Consider the following 21,994-nt stretch of genomic DNA (forward strand, 5'->3'; position numbering starts at 1 on the left):
GGCTGTTGGATTTTTATAATTACCTTAGGCACAGTAATATTCTGACTTCTATACCAACTTGGCTGTAAACCACTTCTATAGCTAACCAATTAGCTACAAAGCAGAGACTTAAATGGTCCATATACATCTGCAACTCTGGAGAGCAATAAAATAAACATAATACATGCCTGGCTTTTAACTCATTATTACCAAAATACCAAGTCATAAAGCCATCAAAGGAAACACTTCCAATTTTACTGCATGTTATGGGCTAAATTATGTGTCCCCCTTCCCAAATTCGTCTGTTGAAGCCCAAACCAGTGTGGCTGTATTTGGAGTAAGGAAGCAATTAGGCTACATGAGGTCATAAACATGGAGCCCTGACCCTTTAGGATTAGTGTCATAAGAAAAGCCACCAAGGAGCTGGCTCTCCCTCCCCCTCTCTTCCTCTCTCTTTCCCTCTATCCTATCTTACCCCCCAGCACACTCAGAGAAAAGGTCCTGTGAGCATACAGCAAGCCCGTAGCTATCTACAAGCCAGGAAGAGAATTCTCATAGAAACCAAATCAGCTACTACCTTAATCTCAGACTCCCCAGCCTCGAGAACAGGGAGAGGTAAATATCTGTTATGTAAACCACCCAGAGTCTGTGGCATTGTGTTATGGCAGCCCCAGCAGACTAAGGCACTGTGTTTTATGAAAGTATATTCATCTACTGTTTCATTTTATTTTCTAAAGCTAAATTAATTAGGTATCATTTTAATATTGAAGAAACGCACAAATGGGCAAGTCACTTGTCTGAAATTAAGAGTGTTAAAAGAGGACAGATCCAGATTCCAGCTAAGAATTCATTCCAGGGACAGACAGTTGGGGAGATGGGCATGGCACAAATCATCATGCAAACAAAAGTGACTCCAACCCGTGGCAGTCTCATTACCTGACAACCATACCCTGGTACAGAAAGTCTTGCTTTCAAACAAGGAAAACAAGGAAATGCCACACTGAAAGATTGCAAAATATTAAATTTCAACAATGAAATTATAAAACCACTTCAGCTTAGCTGTTTTAGAAATGTCCAAATGTTCCAATACTATTTTTAAAATAAGATTTCATTTCTATTTTTTTCAGTTCTACTTAGATGTTAGAATAACATGTAGTGAACTGTCCTTACTTCTAACTCATCTTCCATGACTGCATATTTAGAGATTTGGGACATACTATGTCCTTTTCTTACATTTATTTTCCTTAGTCTTCCTAATTAACCTGCAAACCAAATGTTATTTCCGTTCTACATAAGAAGCCACTAGGGCTCAGAAAGAGTCACTTATCTGTAGTCCCATAGTGAATAAGTGCAAGAACGACGACTCAAACCTTAGTCAATCTGAGTCCTTCCATCAATTTACATTACATCCCTCTCACATCCTGTTCTTCTCACACGCAGCCCAGCATAGCACTCCCACGGCACTACTAACACTTCGGTGTGCTGTTTTAGACCTCCTCGAATCTTTTCTTCCTGAATGCCTTTATCACCACCCCCTAATCAGTCATTCTGGCTAACTTCTATTCACTCTTCAAGATTTGTGTCACTTCCTCAAAACCATCTGAGACAAAGGGCCCTCTGATAGAGCACCATTCCACTTCTTCACTTTTCCCACTGGGTGGCCTCTGCCACTAAACTTTAAGCCCCTGGAGGGCAAGACCCGTGTCTTGTCTTTATGACACCTCCACGGCTGACCGCAAAACCTGGAAGACAGTACGCAGAGATAAACGTATTTTTTTGCAAGGACAGTCTTGCTTAAATCTAAATTTGCTTAAACCTAAATCTACCCTAGACTCATTCCCATCTAAACTGCTTTCTTATGATCTAACAAGGCTGTATTGACATAAGCAATTCATTTTGCCCTCTGAATTTCAATTTCCATAAACATAAAATAGGAAAAATACTAATTGTGCTACTTCAAGATGTGCCAACAATCAAAGAAAATAGTATGTGTATGCTCTGAAAAATGTCAGACATTATAACTACACATGCAACTAGTGAGGATAAGTGAACTCCTTCGTGAATTAACTATTTGTCTAGTACTTCAGAAAAACCCATCAACATAAAGGCAGTCTTTGTTAACTAAAGAAATTGGGGGAAATGGTTCTACATGATGGGCAAACTTTCAACTATAACTAATGGGCAGAATCACATGTAATATCTTTTTCTAAACTGCTGCAAAGAACCCTGGAAATGATATTTCAGCATGCAAAGAAATAAATTTTAGAAGTATTATATGAGAAAAAGAAAACCTGAAGTTTTTGCATTAAAATAATTTTCCCTTTTCATAAAAGGACACTTTATCTATTCAAAAGTTAAAAGTACGAACACTGATCAAAAGGCACACTTAATAGCAGAGAGAATAAATAAAATTGAATTCCTTATTCTTTTCAAGAATTCCCAAAGCCTCAAAGGTTAGGAGTATTAAAAAGCACTTTTTGTACTAAATCAAGTGTCAGAACATTTATTTAGCTTTTTAGTTGCATATTTCATGCAGCACTTATTCAAAACCTTTTAAATGACAGGACTATAAATTATAAGTCTTCTAAAATGAATCCAATCTCCTTATGAGGAACTAGAAATAACTGCCATTAAAAAAAATAACAAATTGTTCCTCCTTAAACTTCAGTATACCTTGGGCCCCACTGGGGAAATTGCTACCTATTTGATTTATATTATTTCAACATGAATGTATTTGGCTTGGACATTAAATGAATTTTTTTACCCTAAAATAAGCAAGTTTTGTTTTCTTCTCAAAAAAAAAAAAAAAAGAAAAGAAAAAGAAAAAGAAAAGAAAAAGCAAGCTGCCAGAAAAAATAACTATTGCTCCAAACTTGCTCCAACTTTTCATAACAGTGCCAGATTCCCTGAAATTTGTAACACAGCTGGTAGGAATGCTTCAATTTCTTCTTCTTTTTTTTTTTAATGAGCAATGCATTCATCTGGTTTAAAATTCAAATGCATTCAAAAGAGCTTACCTTTATTCCTTCCTCTCTGAACCAATACTTAATTCCTTTATATCCTTCCAGAAGAATTTTACACACATACATGAAAATAAGTATCCCATTTATATCCCTTTCCACACAAATGCTAACAGAAAACCGCATCAGTCTGTACTTCTCCTAACAACATAAACTGGGAAAACTTTTATTCTAGCGGGTCTCAAACATTTTGGTCTCAGGACCTCTTTACACCCTTAAAAATAATTGAAGATTCCAAAAAACTTTTATTAGGGTTATATCTATCAACATTTACCATATTAGAAATTAAAGCTGGGTTTTAAAATATGTATTAATTTATTCTAAAATGACAATAATAAAGTCGACATCTTAACATTTAATGCTAAAATATATTTTATATTATAAACCAGTTAAATGTAAGTAACTATTTTCCAAAAAAAGGTAAGAAAAATGGCATTGTTTTCACATTTATGCAAGTCTCTTTAGCATCTGCCTTAACAGAAGACTGACAGATTCTCTTATCTGCTACTGTATGGAATCAGTTGTCGCATGCCGTTTTGGTTGAAGTAAATGAAGAAAATCTAGCCTCACACAGATACGTACGCAGAAAAGGAAGGTGTATTTTAATATTCTTTTCAGAAAGTTGTGGATATTTTTCTTTGAAACCTGACAAATTTCTTAAAGTTAGTTGCAACAGGAAATCCGAAACTATCAATGAACTCTCTGTACTCTATTACCTTAAAACCCATTGGTCTATCTTCTACTTTGAATGGATCTTTTAATACATACATTTTATAACATCAGAAATTCGTCTTTTGTAAAATACTGAGTTGCCTACATCTTCCACATGTTGACGCATTTCACTATACATCAAAAAGAAAAAATTACATTTGTTACTATCACCACCTATTTCATCATAAGAGTCTTTTTAAGTACTGGGAAGCCATTGAGGTCATCGTAGTAGACCCAGGCTTTCCAAATTCTAATTTTCACTTCAAAGCTCGAACTTTACCATTGGCAACAAACACTGTCAGTTGCTTTCCTTGAAGTGACAACACTTCATCTTTGAGAAAATGTCGAATACCAAAGTCAAGTTAAATAACCATTGTTTGTCAGTCAGTCATTCTGTCAAATAAAAACAGTGTTCTATAGGAAAAAAACACCCCACCCACTTTAGCTCAAAACTCATACAACCACACAAATGCTTTTTCTTTAAACAATCACTGTACTTTGGTATGTAACTTCCCATTTCTTCACACAGAATATTTTTAAAGTATATTAAAAGTCACAATAAAATTATCAAACAAAAAGAAAAATCTTTGCTGCTTCATCTAGGATATTCTTAAGTGAAATGCTTTTGTTTTCTACTGTAAATGTGTGGAAGTAAAGATTTGCGCAAAGGCATCAACAGTTTGCCCACCATTACTTGTAAGCCATCAGAACAAATATCAACACACAGAAAAGGGCAAATAACATCTTAGGAGTACTAGAAAAAGTTTCAATTTTGCAGACCCCCTGAAAGGATTTCAGGGACCCTTGAGGTCCTCAAGCCACACTTTAAGAAATCTGTTCCTCTAAGTACAATGTTTGAATGTACTATGATCTAGGTCAATACTGCCCAACAGAACTTTCTGTGATGATAGAAAAGTCCTATATCTGCACTGTCCCATATAGTAGCCACTAGCCATATAGGTCTACTTAGCACTTAGAATGTATTTAATGAAACTAAGGAACTGAGTTTTTATTTCATTTTCATTTCAATAGTTGCATGTGGTTAGTGCCTACCAAAATGGACACCACAGATGCAAAACACGAACAAGTTCCACAATTTCATACTTCTATCCCTCCTCTTCCACCTCGGCCCCCACCCCACCAAAATGAAACATGAAAAATTTTTCAGAATATGTGCTCTCATGTTCACAAAAACATTGTCTGTCTTCAAATAAAGAATGACTTTTGCATATTAAAATGAAACAGGGAAGACAGAATGGGAAGGAAGAGTAAAAAACATTAACAAGGCCACTAACCTGTATCTTTACAGAAGTAATACATGTTCACTGAAATTTTAAAAAATAAAAAATGCCATTATAGAAAAATAACCACTACCAACGTTGGTAGATAACTACCCATTAACGTTTTGTTCTGTTCTTGTATGTGTGTGTATCTGCTTTTATCACCCAGCTATAGATCATCAACATCCGCCAGGTCAAATATATTTCTACAACATAATGACCATATGGACACACCATTGTCTATTTTATCTGCCCTTCTTCATGAGATACATAAACTATGCTTAACTGTGCATATTATCCAGGTCCGCATGGATCCTCTAATTCAGATTAGGATTTGAGTGCTGCAAAAGTGTTGAGTGGCTTCAGCAATAATCTTATATTTAAACATAAAATGCCACCACCCCTTGCTTAAGACAGACCAGGTTCAGGAACAATGTTGCATTTCCACAGGCCACTGAATCTCAAAGAATACTGTTCTCCAAATCATCTGAAGGGCTTGTTAATGATGCACATTCCTTTGCCACACTCCAAAGTCCTGACTCAGAAATTTTCCAGAAGTGTATATTTTTAATGACAACTTCAGGGGAATCTTTAAAGAGTCAGTCCAGCAGCCATTTAACATTTAGAAAACTCAAGCGTAGACCAGTTCAAAGGAAAAGAAGTTTCATGGGAAGAAGTCTAGAGGATTCAAGAGAGGACTGAGCAGTAATTACCCACGCAACACAAGACGTGACTTACTGCAGGACAACAGCGACAATTTAGCTGCAAACTATACTGAAATTAGTAAAAATATGATACGCTAACATTTTGACTCTACGTGAATTCTTCCTTTAAATTTAACAGCTTCTTGACTGCTGTCAAATTCAGCGCTTATAAAGTTATTCAAATGTTAACAGTGAAGTTCCATATCCACTTGAAAATCCAGAAAGCTGCTGGAGAACATAGTCCCACCCTGACAGCAATAATAAAAAAATACTAGCTAGACTACATAATTCTCCAAGCTCATCAGAGACCTCAGGGCTCTGTGTTTTACAGCTGTCCTGTCCAACCAGGTGAAATGAATTCTAAAGAGTGAGCAGCTCTGGGGCTCCTGTCTGGCTCAATTGGTAGAGCACGTGATTCTTGGTCTTGGGGTCATGCATTCAAGCCGTTTGGATGTGGAGATTACTTTAAAAAAAAATTTTTTTTTAAATAAAAATAAAAAATGACCAGTTTCTTCTAAGGAAAGAACAGACACATAAACAGTTTCTCCATCGGTGATGGCAGCCATAAAAGCTGGTAAGAAAACAACAGAAGCTGTGACCAATCAGTAAGGCCAAGTGTAAACTAAGTACAGAATCCCTGGCAGTCTCAACACAAGGACAGTCTACACCTCCCGTTCCTTTATAGAAGTTTTCACTGGCTCTTTGCGAGTAAACTGAATTAAAAGTCCATCCTCTGTGATCCTGGATTCCTCTAGCTTATCCATGTAACAGTGACTAAGCTAGGTGACACAGCAGTTACAAAAGGTTCAAGGATTACTTAATAGAGGAAAATACCTAAGAAGTTAGGTGGAGTAGGATGACTTCTCACTTTCCTACACACCTCACCACTTTTAACATTTAGCAAAAATTACCACTTACCCTTGTGTGCTTTTTTTTTTAAGGAAACTTTTTCCTTATCTTTTCCAATGCAAGTACAAAACTCTGTCTCAAAACAAAAAGTTTATTTTGAAAAGACTACAACTCATAGTGACAAACAACTGCAAATAACTACTCATTATTTAAGTGATCTGACTCTCTTGCTCATCGCAAATTCCATTTTCAAGATGCTGTTCTAACTCAAACAAGTAGATGGTTCTAGTAATCTCAAGCATATGCTTTTTATCAACTACTAAGTGTTTTATTGGATCTCTCTTTAGGTCTGGCACTATGGTAAGCCCAATGAGGACATATAAAAAGAAAACACAGTCCCTATCTTGAAAAAATGATAGTGAACTTATTAAATTATGGTCTACTGAGGGTTACAGTGCCTCACTGGCAAATTCTGTGAGATAAGTACAACTTTGCTATAACAATTACTTTAAGTTTTAGCTTGGATTAAAAAAACAGATCTCCAAATAACATATTCAGAAAAAAATTCAGTAGAATACACATATGAAGAGCTACCTACCAATTGGCAATGATATTTATTTTACCTGAAATCCATGTAGGGATACATAGGCAATTTTCTTATTATCTAAAATCATCCTCATTCAGCAAGGAGTGAATAGCATATTTGGAAGAATGAAAGTTTTTCTAAAAACACACTTTGTAGTTCAATAGATAGAGAAATTATAGTCTTTAAAAAATATATATATATATACAATGACCACATGCAAGACCACCAGTTGAGTTATGCTGCCACCCACCGGACAGAACATAAACAGCAAAGCAAACCTTGCTCTGATTTTAAAAACCAAGAGAATGTGGCTCAGTTTGTTGACAGTTTGGTAGCGCTTTTATATATGTAATCTGGTGTCCGTGAAGAGTAAACAAAGTTATGTTGATTAATAATGGTTTCGTTTCTACTAATTTCCATTATTACTAATAGGTTTGAGAGTCAAATTATATCTACCTCAGCCAAGATGAATTAAACTCAAAAGATATCAAAACTACTGTACTCTTATTAAAATAAATGGTTAAAATGTAATTAGTTGACAAATAGTCATTTAAACCATCCCAAATTCAGCCCTATTGGGAGAATAAAAACTGCAACATTTTTCTTCTCCACCTCTGTGTTTGTGGTCTCTCCAGGAGACCTGAACTCAGGTTAGTATTATCAGTGGTTTTCCTAACGCTTTAATGTTACTGGCCTGGCCTGGGAACCAAGTCTGTTTAAACACTCTGTACATGTACATCAGGTACAGTGTAAGTTCCAAATCACTGACAAACTGCTGGAAGGACACACTTGTTAATGGGTTACTGGCTATAAACTAGCAGATCAAAACATCGAAACAGTTTTTATGTAGTAAAAGTAAAAATACACTCTTGACAGGATAAAGTGCATTAATAAATAAATTTATCAACATTACATGGGGCAAAGTGCCTCACAATCACTCTAATGGATTCTGGATTCAGACGTACACAAAAATAATCAAAATATGGAAGTGTCACTTAAGGACAGTTTTAAGAGTAAAGAATGTTATATGCATTAAACTCAATTATCCAAATGGTGGGGCAAAAAGGATATTCTAAATATTGTCAATTCAAATACTTTTTGTGTCAGTCAAAAAACAACTCCCAAAATCTCAGTGATTTAAAATAACAAAGTTTGGATAAATAAATTGTAGTACAATGGAATGTTATTTGGCCATAAAAAAATGAAGTATTAATCATGATACAAACATGAATGGACCTTGAAAATATTATAAATTAATTAAGCCAGACACCAAAGGTCACATATTGTCTAATTTCATTTCTATGAAATGTCCAGAATAGCCAAATCCACAGAGACACAAAGTAGATTGGTGGTTGCCAGTGGCTAAGAAAAGGGGAGGATAGGGAATTACTGCCAGCTTGCTTTCTCGTATAATTAAAAGGTCCTGAAATTAGCAGTGATGGCTGCACAGCTTTGTGACTACACTAAAAACCAATGAGTTTGTACACTTTAAAAAAGGTGAATGTTTGAGTATGTGACTGTACCTCAAAAAAAATTTTTTTAATGGGTTAAAAACAAGAAAGAAAAATACATAGCAAAGCTTTCTCAGGTTATGGGCCCATCTTGAAAGTCTGCCCCATGTCATACTTACCCAGGGACCCAGGATAAAAGAGCCTCTACCATCTACCACCATTCACTTGGCAGGCAAAGGGAAACATGGAAAATTGGACAGCTATCTTAAGGGCTTCATATCTTTGGGTACACACTTCACCATACACACCTCACTTGAATTCACAATTCACAGGCCAAAGCGAGTCACTTGGCTAAGTCTAATTTCAATGGGATAGAGATGCACACTCTTAACCATGAATCAAAAAGTAAGAGAAATGCAAACATTTCGTCAGTAGCACTATGACCAGCACCTTTATCTAATGAGTACTTAACTATTTCAAGATTACCACAGGCCAAAAGAAACCAACACTAGTACATCTGGCCCTCAAGAAGCTCACAATGCTGCAACAATGGCGTCCTGCTGGGTAACTAAACCTACGCCAAAGCGCTGAACTCATGACGGTAGTAGCAACACAAATACAGCGCTACAGAAGCAAAGAGAAAGTGATTCATGAAGCCCGCCAGGAACACTGAAGATAAAAGCTCAGCAAACCACAGCAGACAAGGAGAATGCCCCCTTTGCAGAAAGGGGGGAGCTGACCCTCAAACAACATGGGTTTCAACTACCTGGGTCCACTTATTCGTGGATTTTTTTCATATAGTACGGTACTGTAAATATATTTTCTCTTCTTTATGATTTTTCTTAACAACATATCCTTTTCTCTAGCTTATTTTAAGAATACAGTATATAACACATGTAACTGTGTTAACCCACTGTTTATGGGAGTGAAAAGTTACACTCGGATTTTCAACTGTGTAGGGGGCTGGTGCCCCAAACCCCCGCATTGTTCAAGGGTAAACTACAGTGGCAAAATAAACCAAATGAGAAAATGCACAAAGATAAAAACACACAGCCCACTTAAATTTTAATAGCAAAATAATGTTAAGCTCTATTGCTGAGTTCATAGTGTGAAGAGCCCTGAAATCCTTGCTAAGGATGGTCTTTGATCTCAGGGTCATTGGATCCAGCCCTGCACTGTGCTCCCCACTCAGCAACTCTGCTTGAGATTCTCTCTCCCTCTCCCTCTGCCTCCCCCACTCCGTGTACTGAAGCAAGACACAAATTAGAAATCTTTCTCTATTTTTCAGCCAAGTAACAATGAGGACCTAAACTAGGCACATGGCATGGGATAAATTTGAGACACTTTACAAGGGGGAAAATTAGCAAGACTTGCGATTCATTTCCTATCTCTAGCTTATTATTCATCACATTCCAGTATATTAAAATGATCATTACGCCTTTCCCCTAAGCAGTACTAAAGAATAAACCTGCCTCTTAATTATCTCTGCAGCCTAAGCATCTAGCACATGTGCTCACACACGGATATTCAATGCTGGCTGACCTGAACATTCTCAAACCACTACCATCCTCCTTCCCTATTCCTCAAGTCCCCTCTAGCAACTGCCAACATTTCTATGGAAACCAAATCGATCTCTCAATCATCTCACCCTGCCTCTCTTCCAGCTGGTCCTGGTTTTAGCTATACTGTTTCTCTGATCCCTGCAACGCATCCTAGATACTTCTTCCTTCCCATTACCAACAACTCCACAATTTCATGTCCAAGATTCCTGGGGCCAGATATAAGCCATAATTCAGAACTTCACAAATTTAGAAGGTATCTTGATATCTACACAATATATTATGTAAAATACCCAGTAAAGATTGGGAGTATCAACACACTGATATTTCTAGCAGAAAATATGTAACACATCAATATTTCGGGAAAAGAAACATATGAATGTTCCCCCCAAATTCCTCAAGAATGTAGACCAAGTTTTACTACCACATGAGTTTTGACACCAAACTTACAAAAAGAAAAATCCATTTGTAAAGCTTCTTTTGGATTTTGGAATTGCAGATAAAGAACTGTGGACCTGTAATTCACCTCGTCTACTGCAACCACTACTATTTCCCTACCTCCCATTCTTTCCTACTTCAACCTATCTTATATTCTCTTGTATTCAACATCGATCTTTCTAAGATGCAACTCCTGGCCTTTAAGGGCTTCTACAATTTGGCTCCAATCTGCCTTTTTCAGCCTCATCTCCTCCCAATCTCTCTCAAATTCCACACTCCATCCTCACAGGACCACTCCTTGCTACCCAAATCTCTCCAAAAACTGCCTTTGCTTATAAAGTTCTCTCAGCCTAAATAGCCCCCTCCCCAAACATCTACCCATTCTTCATGGCGTTCATTTTTTTAAAATTTTTTTAAGATTTTATTTCTTTGAGAAAAAGCAAGAGAGAGAGCATGAGCAGGGGGCAGAGGGAGAGGGAGAAGCAGACTCCCAGCTGAGCAGGGAGGGTGATGTGGGGCTCTATCCCAGGACCCCGGGATCATGACCTGAGCCAAAGGCAGAAGCTTAACCAACTGAACCACCCAGAAGCCCCCACAGTGATTTATTTTTAATGCTACTTCCTCTTTATTCCTCCATCTGGCTTTGACTATTTCACGTTTAGTCAAACAGGGCACTTTTCTTACTCTGCTTTGAACCACAGTTCCCTGAATACTTCTTATTGTTCCAAATTCTACTAGCAAAGATTGTGACCCAATTCTTTCTTTGGCTTTTCTTCGTATTATTTTTCTAATTTCTTGAAATAAATGCAACTAATGTCATTGATGCGTTAACTTCTCATTATGATTGTGGATTTGTCTCTTTGTCCTTTTGGGTCTGTTAATTTTTGTGGCCATGTTATTGGGTGCATACACATTTAGAAATGTTACCTTCCTGGAACTGGAACTTTTCATTATAAAAACTTTTCCTTATATCCAATAATACCTCTTGCTCTGAATCTACCACTTTTTACAAAATCAATATAGTTATATCATCTTTCTTTCTGGCTAATGTTTATATATCTTTTCCCATCATTTATTTGCAATCCCTCTGTCTAAAATTATGCCAAGTAAGCTGCCTCATATTAGCAGCATTTAGCAAGGTTGAAGAATTTCATTTAGTTTGATAATCTGCTTACTTCTTTTAAAGTGGTCTTTAACATTTCACGTAACAACTGATACATGGAAGCTTAAAATTATTATCTGTTTTCTGTGTCCCATCTGTTCTCTGTACCTTTTTTTTAATCCTTTCTTGACTTCCTTGTTTATTTTCAAAATTATTCCATTTTCTTCCTCTATTATCCTGTTAATTACACTTTCTCTTACCATTCCTTCAGTGGTTACTCTAAAATTACAGACTGCATTCTTGTTATATCAGTCTAAACTAAATTAGTACTTTCACCTCTTCCTACACGATGCAAGGGCCTTAGAACATTTTAAATTCATTTACTCCCATCCACCTTACATGCAACTGTCATGTGTTTTGATTATATATATTTTATGCCCTATAAGACACTGTCAGTATTATTATTCTACATTTGCATATTTATGTTCTCTGTTATTCTTCATTCCTACCTGATTCTCCAAGTTTTCAACTAGGAACATTTTGTTTCTATATGAAAAACACTCTTCATTATTTCTTTAAGGTGAGAGACTACTGGTGATGGATTCTCTCAATTCTTGTCTAAAAATGTATTTTACCATTTCTCTTTTATGCTCACCTCCTAATATGAATAGTTACTCATTGTCAGATACCGTTCATGAAAAACGAGGCAACTAATTTAATGCCTAGGAAAATGTTATCTTTCTCCAGAGAGAATTTACTTTTGCTTCTGGTAAGCAACTAGAAGCACCAGTAAATCCAGACCATCTTAATACATTAGGAATCAGGCTCCAGCTGCAACAGTCTATAACATATTATTCTCACTACTCCTGGGATGTGATCCTTCAGGTGTGATGGACCCTAAATTCTCAATTTTTATCATCCTACCCTCCATAAGCCCATCAAAATTCTACTAAATTTTTCAGCCAATTAGCCCCTCGCAGAAAAATGGCTCAAATGCTAGACTCCCGCTCTGTATTTCCTTCTTCTCTCAGATCTTGGTCCTATAATTCTTTACTTTTTTATTAGCAACCTTGTTTATTTTTTAAATTCTTATCAGTAGGAGGCTCGGTCCAAATTATCTAGTCTTATCAATCACATATCTGCTCCTATACCTAATAGAGTCCCTTGCACACCCGGATGGAAGGCCCTGGCTACATCAGGTTGTCCCTAAGAACCCCTGCAACAAATCAACCAGCTCAGTTTTTTATACTAACCAAAAAATCAACTGTGACTGAGAAAGGTTTTTGAACAAGGAAATATGCCCAACAAATTAGTGTTTTTAGAAGTTTACACAGCCAAACAAATAATAGAGAAAAACAAACCAATTAGGAGAACACTGCAGACACATGCCAATAATGATGTGGAGAAGGAAAGGGGAAAGAGGCAAGTGAAATGACAGTGTTCTGTCAACCTTGACAATCGCCTGGGAACAAGAGGTAAGGGAGTAAAAAGGAGTCAAAGAAGAACATGAAATCTCAAGTCTCAGAGTGAAAATGATTTGGGTGAAGAGGAATTCAGAGTTAGACACGAACATGAGGTATCCATAAGAAGAAATCCAGTTGAACAGACATTTGGAGACTGGTCTGAGCCCTCACCAAAGCATGGTGATTGCTAAAAGTTTCAACAGAATCTTCCAAAACTAACAGAATATTATTCACTGAACTAGGAAACCAGTCACCTCTTTCCAGTCATTGGTATATTAAAAAAAATCAGGACTGGCAATTCACATCTGAGGCTTTGAAGACATGGAAAAAGGAAAATATATTAATAGAAAATTTATCCCATTTAAAGAAGAGAGGAAGCAAGTGCAAAGTGCAGGGGCAGGGGAGAATGGTTTAAAAAAAAACTAAGGCAAAATACACTGTCACAGTTCAAACAACCTAGAATTAGATAGAAAAGTAGAGATTTACATGCAACGTAACATAATAGCAGAATACTAAGTGGGGTTAGCTAGTTAAGTGATTTTAGTAACTTAATAAACTTAATAACAAAAAGTTTTTTAAAGTTACTGAAGTGAGGGGCGCCTGGGTGGCTCAGTCGGTTGAGCATCTGCCTTCGGCTTGGGTCATCCAGGATGGGCCCCACATCAGGATCAGGCCCAAGTCATCAGGCTCCCTGCTCAGCAGGGAGTCTGCTTCTCCCTCTACCCCTCCTCCTGCTCGTGCTCTCTTTCTCTCACTCTCAAATAAATAAATAAAACTTTTTAAAATAAATAAATAAAGTTACTAACGTGGTGGAAAAGTCATTGTTCCTTTTAAAAAGAAAGAAATAAATGATTTTTTTTTTAGGGGCAGCACATTAGATTATACTCTTACGTAAGAACATTTAAGTTTAACAAATTAAAGTCTTTTGTAATCTCTGAAAATAGTGTTCTCTAGTTTTTAGGTCAATAACTGAGAATATGAAACATTATTTCATATACTCTTCAGTCTCACCCTCACGATATGCCTTTGGATGGATATGAATAAATCACTCTGACATGCAAACCATACAAACCAGCAGCTATTCTAAGATGCCCTTGAAAGATAAACGCCCGTACCCCGAAGGTCCCGCTTATTGATTTATCAACACCAGCACTACATTTCTGATTATCTGCCAAATGCAATTCATCCCACTCTTGTTTTAGCTCATAATAACAATATTTCGTTTCTAAAATCAGCACAGCAAACAAAACGTTCCAACCAAATAAACTTTTCTGGCTCGTGGATCCTGTTCTGTTCCACACAAAAAGTGCCCTTAAGGTCTCTAGAAAGTCCGTGATGCCACATATTTGTGACACTGAATAAATTAATGAACCAAATTAACTGAACACTAAGTAAATTAATAAAATGCCTAAACGCTTAGAGAAGATAAAAATTAGTGACCATGTGAAGCTAATTATGCTACTCTTTCCACGGTATGGGTCAATTTTGGTTGCTGAGTTGTGATTGTGCCAGACATGAAAGATAAAAAGACACACACTGACGGAGTCCCCCGCCCTCAAAGGAGGACCTGTGAGGGGGCCAGACATGGATGCAGAAATAATACAACACAATCACTGCTTACAGGGTTGTTATTACCAAAAGGCTGTGAGTCCACAGAAGAAGAAATTCCAGTGGTCTGTTTTGTGTTGAGGGGAGCACGAAGACTCCAGAACACTCCACACAGGTGGACACTAATGAGTTTAAGCCTGGGAAAACAATGAAGCAGCACTGGCCAAGCAGGAAGCAGGAGACAAGTTATCTTAGAACTCTGCTTAAAGCAACCAGATATTTCAGTAAAGCCATTTCATTTCAATGTTGAAAAAACTTACAAGATGACATTAGCATGTTTAATCGAAAGGCACAGAGCAGCTGTATGGCAGAACTAAGACCAAAACTGAGGTCCCCATGTTTTTATCCATTTCACCAGGCCATTTAATAATGGTTAGACTTTATAATCTTACAAAAGATGTCATTCTGAAGTAAGATTTTTTTTTCAGGCCATATTGCTGAACTCTTAAGTAGAACACATACTGATTCTAAAAATCAACGAAATTCCCTGGTTTTACATCATATGTTACCTTTACATTTATCAGGATGGTTTCCAAAATGCTAACATCAAAAGAGATAGCAGTATTACGTTTTAGTTTTTAATAAAAATTCCTATTATATAATGCAAAAATTATTTACTCTTATAATATGCTCCATTAGCAAGGGTGGGGGAAACAGTCATTTCACTGATAAATATGAAACTGGTTGGAGTACAACTTTGGTACAACTTTTGCGAATTACTATATGGTCGGATGTAGTCAACACTGCAGCACTGTTAGTAACAGCCAAAAACTGGAAGCAAGGTAAATATTCCTCAATCAAAAATTGGTTACATAAATGAAGGTGCATCAGTAAAGGAAGGTGTAATGAACAATCAGACATTGATGATAACGAAGGAGGGAACTCTACACACACTGACAGAGACCATTCTCCAAAACCTCAGAAACTTACTCTCTGAACCTCAGTGATTTCAAAGTATTGGTACCCCAGACAGGCCAGCTGAGCAAGTACCAGGTTACCTTTGTATTACTGACAACTGGTCAAGCAAATTCAGGGCAAAAATGTAGCCAAGTGGCCTTCCAAAACTACCAATTAGGATGAGCTTGATAATACCATATTACAGCGCCCTCCAACTTGCAAAATATTTTGTAACAACATTCTAACTGTAAGAATGAAAAGAAGTCTTACAGTGCTTAATAAAACTAAATACGAGAAAAATCCAGGGGCGCCTGGGTGGCTCAGTCAGTTAAGCATCTGCCTTCAGCTCAGGTCACGATCTCAGGGTCCTGGGATGGAGCCCCACGTCGGGATCCCTACTCAGCGGGAGGGATCTCAGAGGGAGAATCTGCTTCTCCCTCTCCCTCTGCCCCTATCCCTGCCTGTGCTCTCTCTCTCAAATAAATAAAATCTTTAAAAATATATATATACTAAAAAAAAGAAAAAGAAAAATCCACTCAAGCAAAAACTCCAATATGACAATGAATTTAGCAAATCACAATTCTATTGGTCAAATTCATGACATACATGTGAAGTCAGAGCCCAAGTATAACACACATTATAAAATCTCCAACTCCCATTTCATAGATATAAATAAGGCAAGTCATATATTTTGTCCTGATAATTTTAACTGAAATGGTTTGCTTTCTGTTTTACAAGATTATTTAGTATTATTTCAATAACAGCAAACCAATGTTAATAAAACAATCCTTTTTGAGGATACTAAGTTCTTTGCTGATCTAATGAAAGCCCTGGTACTCCCGGAACCCTAAAGACCACCTAACACTTGATGTTAAAAAGCATGATCACATTCAGATTTCTACTGGAAAAACTTTATTCAAACAAGTAGTAAATTATTTATTGGTAAACATTTCATATACATTTCATTCAATAGGTATTTAATGCCTCGTATGTATCAGATATTGGGCTAGGTACTAACAACACAATAACAAAGAAGGCAGACATGTTCCTCTGCCTTCTCAGAAAATAATACCAGGGAAAAAGGGAAGGACAGATACAGCTAAACAAGAAATTATAATATACAGATGAACTACAATAATATACTAGGTGCTGCAGACGCACGGATGAGGGGCCCCCAAACCCAGGCTTGGGAGAACAAGGTATCAGAGAATGTTTTCTAAAACAAATGATGTCCAACCTGCAACCAAAACAGAATGTTCACACTGACCAAAAAAATAAGAGGGCAGAGAAAAACGAAGAATGTTCCAGGGAGTCAAGTTAACATGGCAAAAGCCAAAAAGTGAAAGAGTACATAAACTGTTCAAGGAAGTGAAAAAGTTCACTATGCAGGAGCAGAGACGTAATATATCAGGCCACAGAAATAAGCAGGAATCAGATAAGGAAAGGCTTCCTAAATCACATTAAAAAGTTAAAACTTCAATCTAACAGAAAAATGATAATCAGATCTGTGCTTTATAAACAGCCACTCTGACAGAAATGAAGAATAAGCAAGAGATGTGAAGACTACAGGCAGAGCCAACTAAGATGAGCATTTCAGTAGAACACTGAAAGCGTGGATGGTAGCTGGACTGGTAGTGGCAAGTGAACAGAGGTGGACAAGAGCCAAGAACGAAATAAGGAATAAACAAGATTTGGTAATAAATTGGATGTGAGAAGTAAGGGCAAGGGTAGAGTCAAGAATAAGTAAACAAATAATCCAAAGCTATAATGAATGCATGGGTCTTGGGTTTCATCTACAACCTAGATACGATGCCTAGATACTAAATATATTTGTTAAATGAGTAAAGATTTCATAATTTAGTGGCAAAAGGATTAAGGAAACAGTTTACACTCTAACAACAGGAAAAGTATGTATTTGGCTATAATAAACATAGCTCTCACTATAATCGGAAAAAAAAAAAAAAAGCTACTTTAGTGCAGCAACTGTTTGGGGTCAACAAGACTAAGATACCTCAGACCACAAGGTAAGTGAGAACGATATTCAAGGCCAAAGCACGCCCCGGCAGTTGCTAGAAACCGTGGGCGTTACAGAACTGCTGGAGCACTTCCTAAGTGCAGTACAGACCCTGCTCGTCTACCGCTGAGTGACTTTTCTACACATCATGTTACTTCTACACCAGAACTAAAATATCCTCTGGCCCTGGTATAAAGAGAGTCCCTGACCTTCAAGCACTTCACCAAGGCTGGGAGGGGCAGCGATCAGAGGCCAAGTGCTTCCTTAAACAGGGTACTTCCACAACTTGTCCCCACCCAGACTGTACAGCTGCGATGACGCTCGTCTATAGAGGGTTTATCAACAAAATGCTGACCTCAGTTGTTTTTATGTTACCAAATATCAGAAACTAGCAGGCAAACACCACTCTTCAAAGACAATACCAAAAAAGTTGCAGTAAAAAATTAAGATATACATATATTTATATTAAAAAAGTCATCAAATATTGAAGTTAGCAGAAAAACAAAGTTTTAAATAAAAGAAACGTCGACACGGTAATAAATGGAATCAGTTAGAAGTCTGAAGTATATTCAATCTAAAAAGTTCCACAATATATATCTAATTTTCTAACAATGTATTCTAAAGGTTATATAATTTGGACAATATTCATCTAGGAAATATTTATAAATTTATACCATTATTAAATTAACAAGCCTCCAAATATATATTATATATACTAATTCCAACCAGTCCAAAAATCCCAAGGAAGCAAAAATCAGTATGATCAGTTCTTTACCTGCAGCTCCTTTGAGACTCGCTCTAGGTGATTAGTTATCTTTTTAATCAGATCACTGTACATCTGTTCTGAGTGCTGCTGGCAGACACATTTATACACACAACTGTGGGGAAAAACCAACACAGAAAAACCAAGTTAACAATGAAGCACTTCATTCAACCTAAGATGAATGCATACTTCGGATATACAGCCACTAGTCAAATAATTAGTGCAGGCCTGAAAAAGTGACCAATCACATTTTTTTTTTTTTTTAAATCTTAGAGCGACAGAAAGAGAGAGAGTGCATACATGCAAACAGGGGAGGAGCAGAGGCAGAAGATCTCCAGCAGACTCCACGCTGAGCAAAAAGCCCAACGCAGGGCTCTATCTCACAACCCCAAGAAATTATCTGAGCAGAAATTAAGAGTGACTGAGCCACCCAGGCATCCTGACCAATCACAACTTTTTTTTTTCAAGATTTTATTTATTCATTTGAGAGAGAGAGAGCGAGCACAAGCAGGGGGAGAGGGAGAAGCAGACTCTCTGCTGAGCTGGGCACCCAACATGGGGCTGGATCCCCGGACCTGGAGATCATGACCTGAGCCGAAGGCAGACACTCAACCATCTGAACCACCTAGGCGCCCCCAATCACAACTTTTAAATAGAAATTTACCTTGTCCCTATCAGTGTTCAGATGAAAGAGATACGACTACCAGCTGTAAATCTTCCTGAGTATGCATTACACATTTTGTCAGTACTAGATAATCTAGTATTGAGTGATAATCTGAAAATCTGACTACAATAACTACTTACAAACCAGCTTCTCTCTCACTCTCTCCTTTCAGTGAATGTCGAAATAGGGGAAAGAGTGATAATTAGCACCAAGCTTCTAACTCACGAAAAGGTTTGTAATGTAACCTCTTTGTGCATCACTTGTGTAGAACAACACAATTGTCACCTCCCCCTCTGTGACTAGGCTGATCTCATGTCCCACCCCAGGTCCTCGCTAATTTGCTACTTCCATTTACCAGGACCTGGGAAACAAAATAACCAAAGATAGCTAGGGCTGTGTGTCAACAAACATCAACAGATTAAGCTAGGGTCTCCATGTGAGACAAAAAAAAAAAAAATACGCATTTCTGCACCAGATACTTGTCATTGTTTTTTTCATTGACCCCCAAAGTTTCTTCATTATGTATACTGGGGGTAGCAGGCTGAGATGGGAAGACGTCTAAGTGAGCTGGGCTTAAATCTATCTTGATTTGAAACCCAACTCTGAAGCAGAAAGTATAAATCAAACCTCCAACCTCCAAGTGTGGAATACACAAATGCCCTACGGATCCTCACCTGACGTGTATTACATGCGTACACATACTGCCATATACCAAGGTGTCATGAACCTCAACATACCCTCTCAAACCCAGGCAAATGAAATCTTGACTTACCTGTATATCTGTTCATAGGATATGGGGATATAGTCACCAGGACTCTGGGTTAAAAGCTGATCTATGGCACCATCCAATTTTGGCCAGTATGTGCTCTTATAATCTTCAATAGTTATAACATTCATTACTAAAAATAAAAAGATTTAAAACAAATATTACTATATACCACATGTGAAGAAAACACAAATCACAGCAATTTTGTGCTCTCAAATTCCTTTCACTTACTCATTTCACAAATTTTTTTGACACTTTATCAGCTGCTATCCCACTTCAAAAAACAAAAAAAAACACAATCTTTTCAGGGATTTTAAAGCAGCCATTAATTATGATGTAAAAAGGAATGACCATGAGTCCATCTTTCAAAATAAAAACAAAACAAGCAAGCCTCACTGGTTTCCTTTTCCAGTTATCCATTAACAGTGGCACATTCTCAAACACACACACACCCTTCCATATACATTGTCAATGAGGTGACAAGATGGCCTATCCATGAACCATAATAAAGTTCTAGGAAATTATGAACCCCAACAATCAATCTTTAGAGATACCCTGAGAAAAATCTACCTAGCAATAGGACTACGGGGATTAAAGTCCAAATGCTACTGTAACACAAAAGAGGTTGCTAGAAAACTTGCCAGGATCTCTGGCACCACCAGCATTTCCTGGACGTGACTACAGCTCTGACTCAGACTGTACCTACCTCACACTTGATAAGGCCAACAGGAAAACATCAATGAACTGGAGACTTACAATGAGGCTTACCTCACTCCTACTGTCTGGCTCTTAGGCCTTCACTGAAGGTTCATAAAGCTTTTATTAACAGCTGGTCCTAACAACTCTGAAATCCAGGCCGACAGATGCTTCACAACAATGAAACACTAACGTGAAAAGAGTGACTACCAGCCTGCCCTGGAGAAAAGAGTTATCCAAAGAGCCAAAAATACCCTGTCTTTTTTTTTTTTTTTTTAAGATTTTATTTTTATTTATTTGAGAGGCAGGGGAGAGACAAGCACACTCTGCACTGAGCACAGACGCCAGACACAGGGCTTGATCCCACGACCCCAATATCACGACCAAAGCCGAAATCAAGAGTCGGAGGCTTCATCTACTGAGCCATCCAGGTGCCCCAAATACCGTGTCTTATGAACCACCACTATCTCAGGAGACAGGAGCTAACTACTAGATCAGGTATTATACTATGTATTTTACCAGAAACTGGGGGAGCAAAGAGTTGACTTCCTCAAGAGTACATGGCTAATTACTGCCAGAAGTACCAGATAAAGAAAGCCTTTATCTAGCACCTTTCTATCACATTACTGATTTCTAAATTCAGGTTCAAAATATTTCTCATATGTACATACCACCTCTGTCATTGTTGTTCAGTATTTTCTTTAAATCAATTCACTTTTTCTTGCTTAAATTTATTCTAAAGGACACTTGGGGAATCAACTATTGATTCATAGAGCACGGAATAATCTGAAATGCATTTTGCCAATTGAAAGAATCAGACCAAAATGGCTATATATTAGAAGACTCTCACTTATAAGATGCTAATGAAGTCAAAACTATAAAAAGGAAAACAGACTGGGGGCTGGAAGATGGGGAGGACTGTCTATAAAGGGTAGCATGGGAGAATGAACTCTTGCATAGAAATGTCCTAGTGGATACGGCACTCCAGGCATTTGTCAAAACCAACATAACTGTATACCATAAAAAAGTACATTTACTATAAGAAAATTTAAAAAAAAAAATTAACCAGGATGTACTACTAAAGATGGGATGAAAATCTTCACAAATGAATTCCTGCACTGAAAGGAATGAAGAAACAAATGTTTTGACTACACATACAGCTAAAAACAAAAAGAACTGTATACGCACGTACACAGAAAGACACACACACACACAAATGGATGGAGGAGGCCAGATCACAGAGGGCCTTAATGGGCATTTTAAAGACCGGCTTTTACTCCGAGATGGGGACATCTGGAGGGTTTTGGATGAAGTGATGTGATCTTAGGTTTTCTATGGCTCATCCAGCTGCTATGTTAGGAGTGAGCAAAGTCAGGAGGCTGTGACATCATGGGGGTTGATCCAGGTAGCAGCAGTGGGGATGAGAGAGATCAGATTTGGAATA

At 37.4% G+C, this 21,994-nt stretch overlaps 1 protein-coding gene across 3 annotated transcripts in view; it reads right to left on the bottom strand.

The window, feature by feature from the left end:
• The window catches only part of CACUL1 (CDK2 associated cullin domain 1), a 71,591-nt gene that overhangs the window by 28,100 nt on the left and 21,497 nt on the right, over nucleotides 1-21,994 (bottom strand). For all 3 annotated transcript variants that reach the window (XR_004626283.1, XM_034663344.1, XM_002915398.4), the window contains exons 2-3: nucleotides 19,861-19,987; nucleotides 18,437-18,539 (exon numbers count right to left, since the gene is read on the bottom strand). Coding sequence is in view for 2 of the 3 variants with exons in the window: in XM_034663344.1 (XP_034519235.1) it covers nucleotides 18,437-18,539; nucleotides 19,861-19,987 (230 nt within the window). In the remaining variant the exon portion in view is untranslated. The remainder of the gene's footprint in view (nucleotides 1-18,436; nucleotides 18,540-19,860; nucleotides 19,988-21,994) is intronic.

The sequence above is a fragment of the Ailuropoda melanoleuca genome, chromosome 6 (assembly GCF_002007445.2).
Source record: "Ailuropoda melanoleuca isolate Jingjing chromosome 6, ASM200744v2, whole genome shotgun sequence".
Classification (NCBI taxonomy): Eukaryota; Metazoa; Chordata; class Mammalia; order Carnivora; family Ursidae; genus Ailuropoda; species Ailuropoda melanoleuca.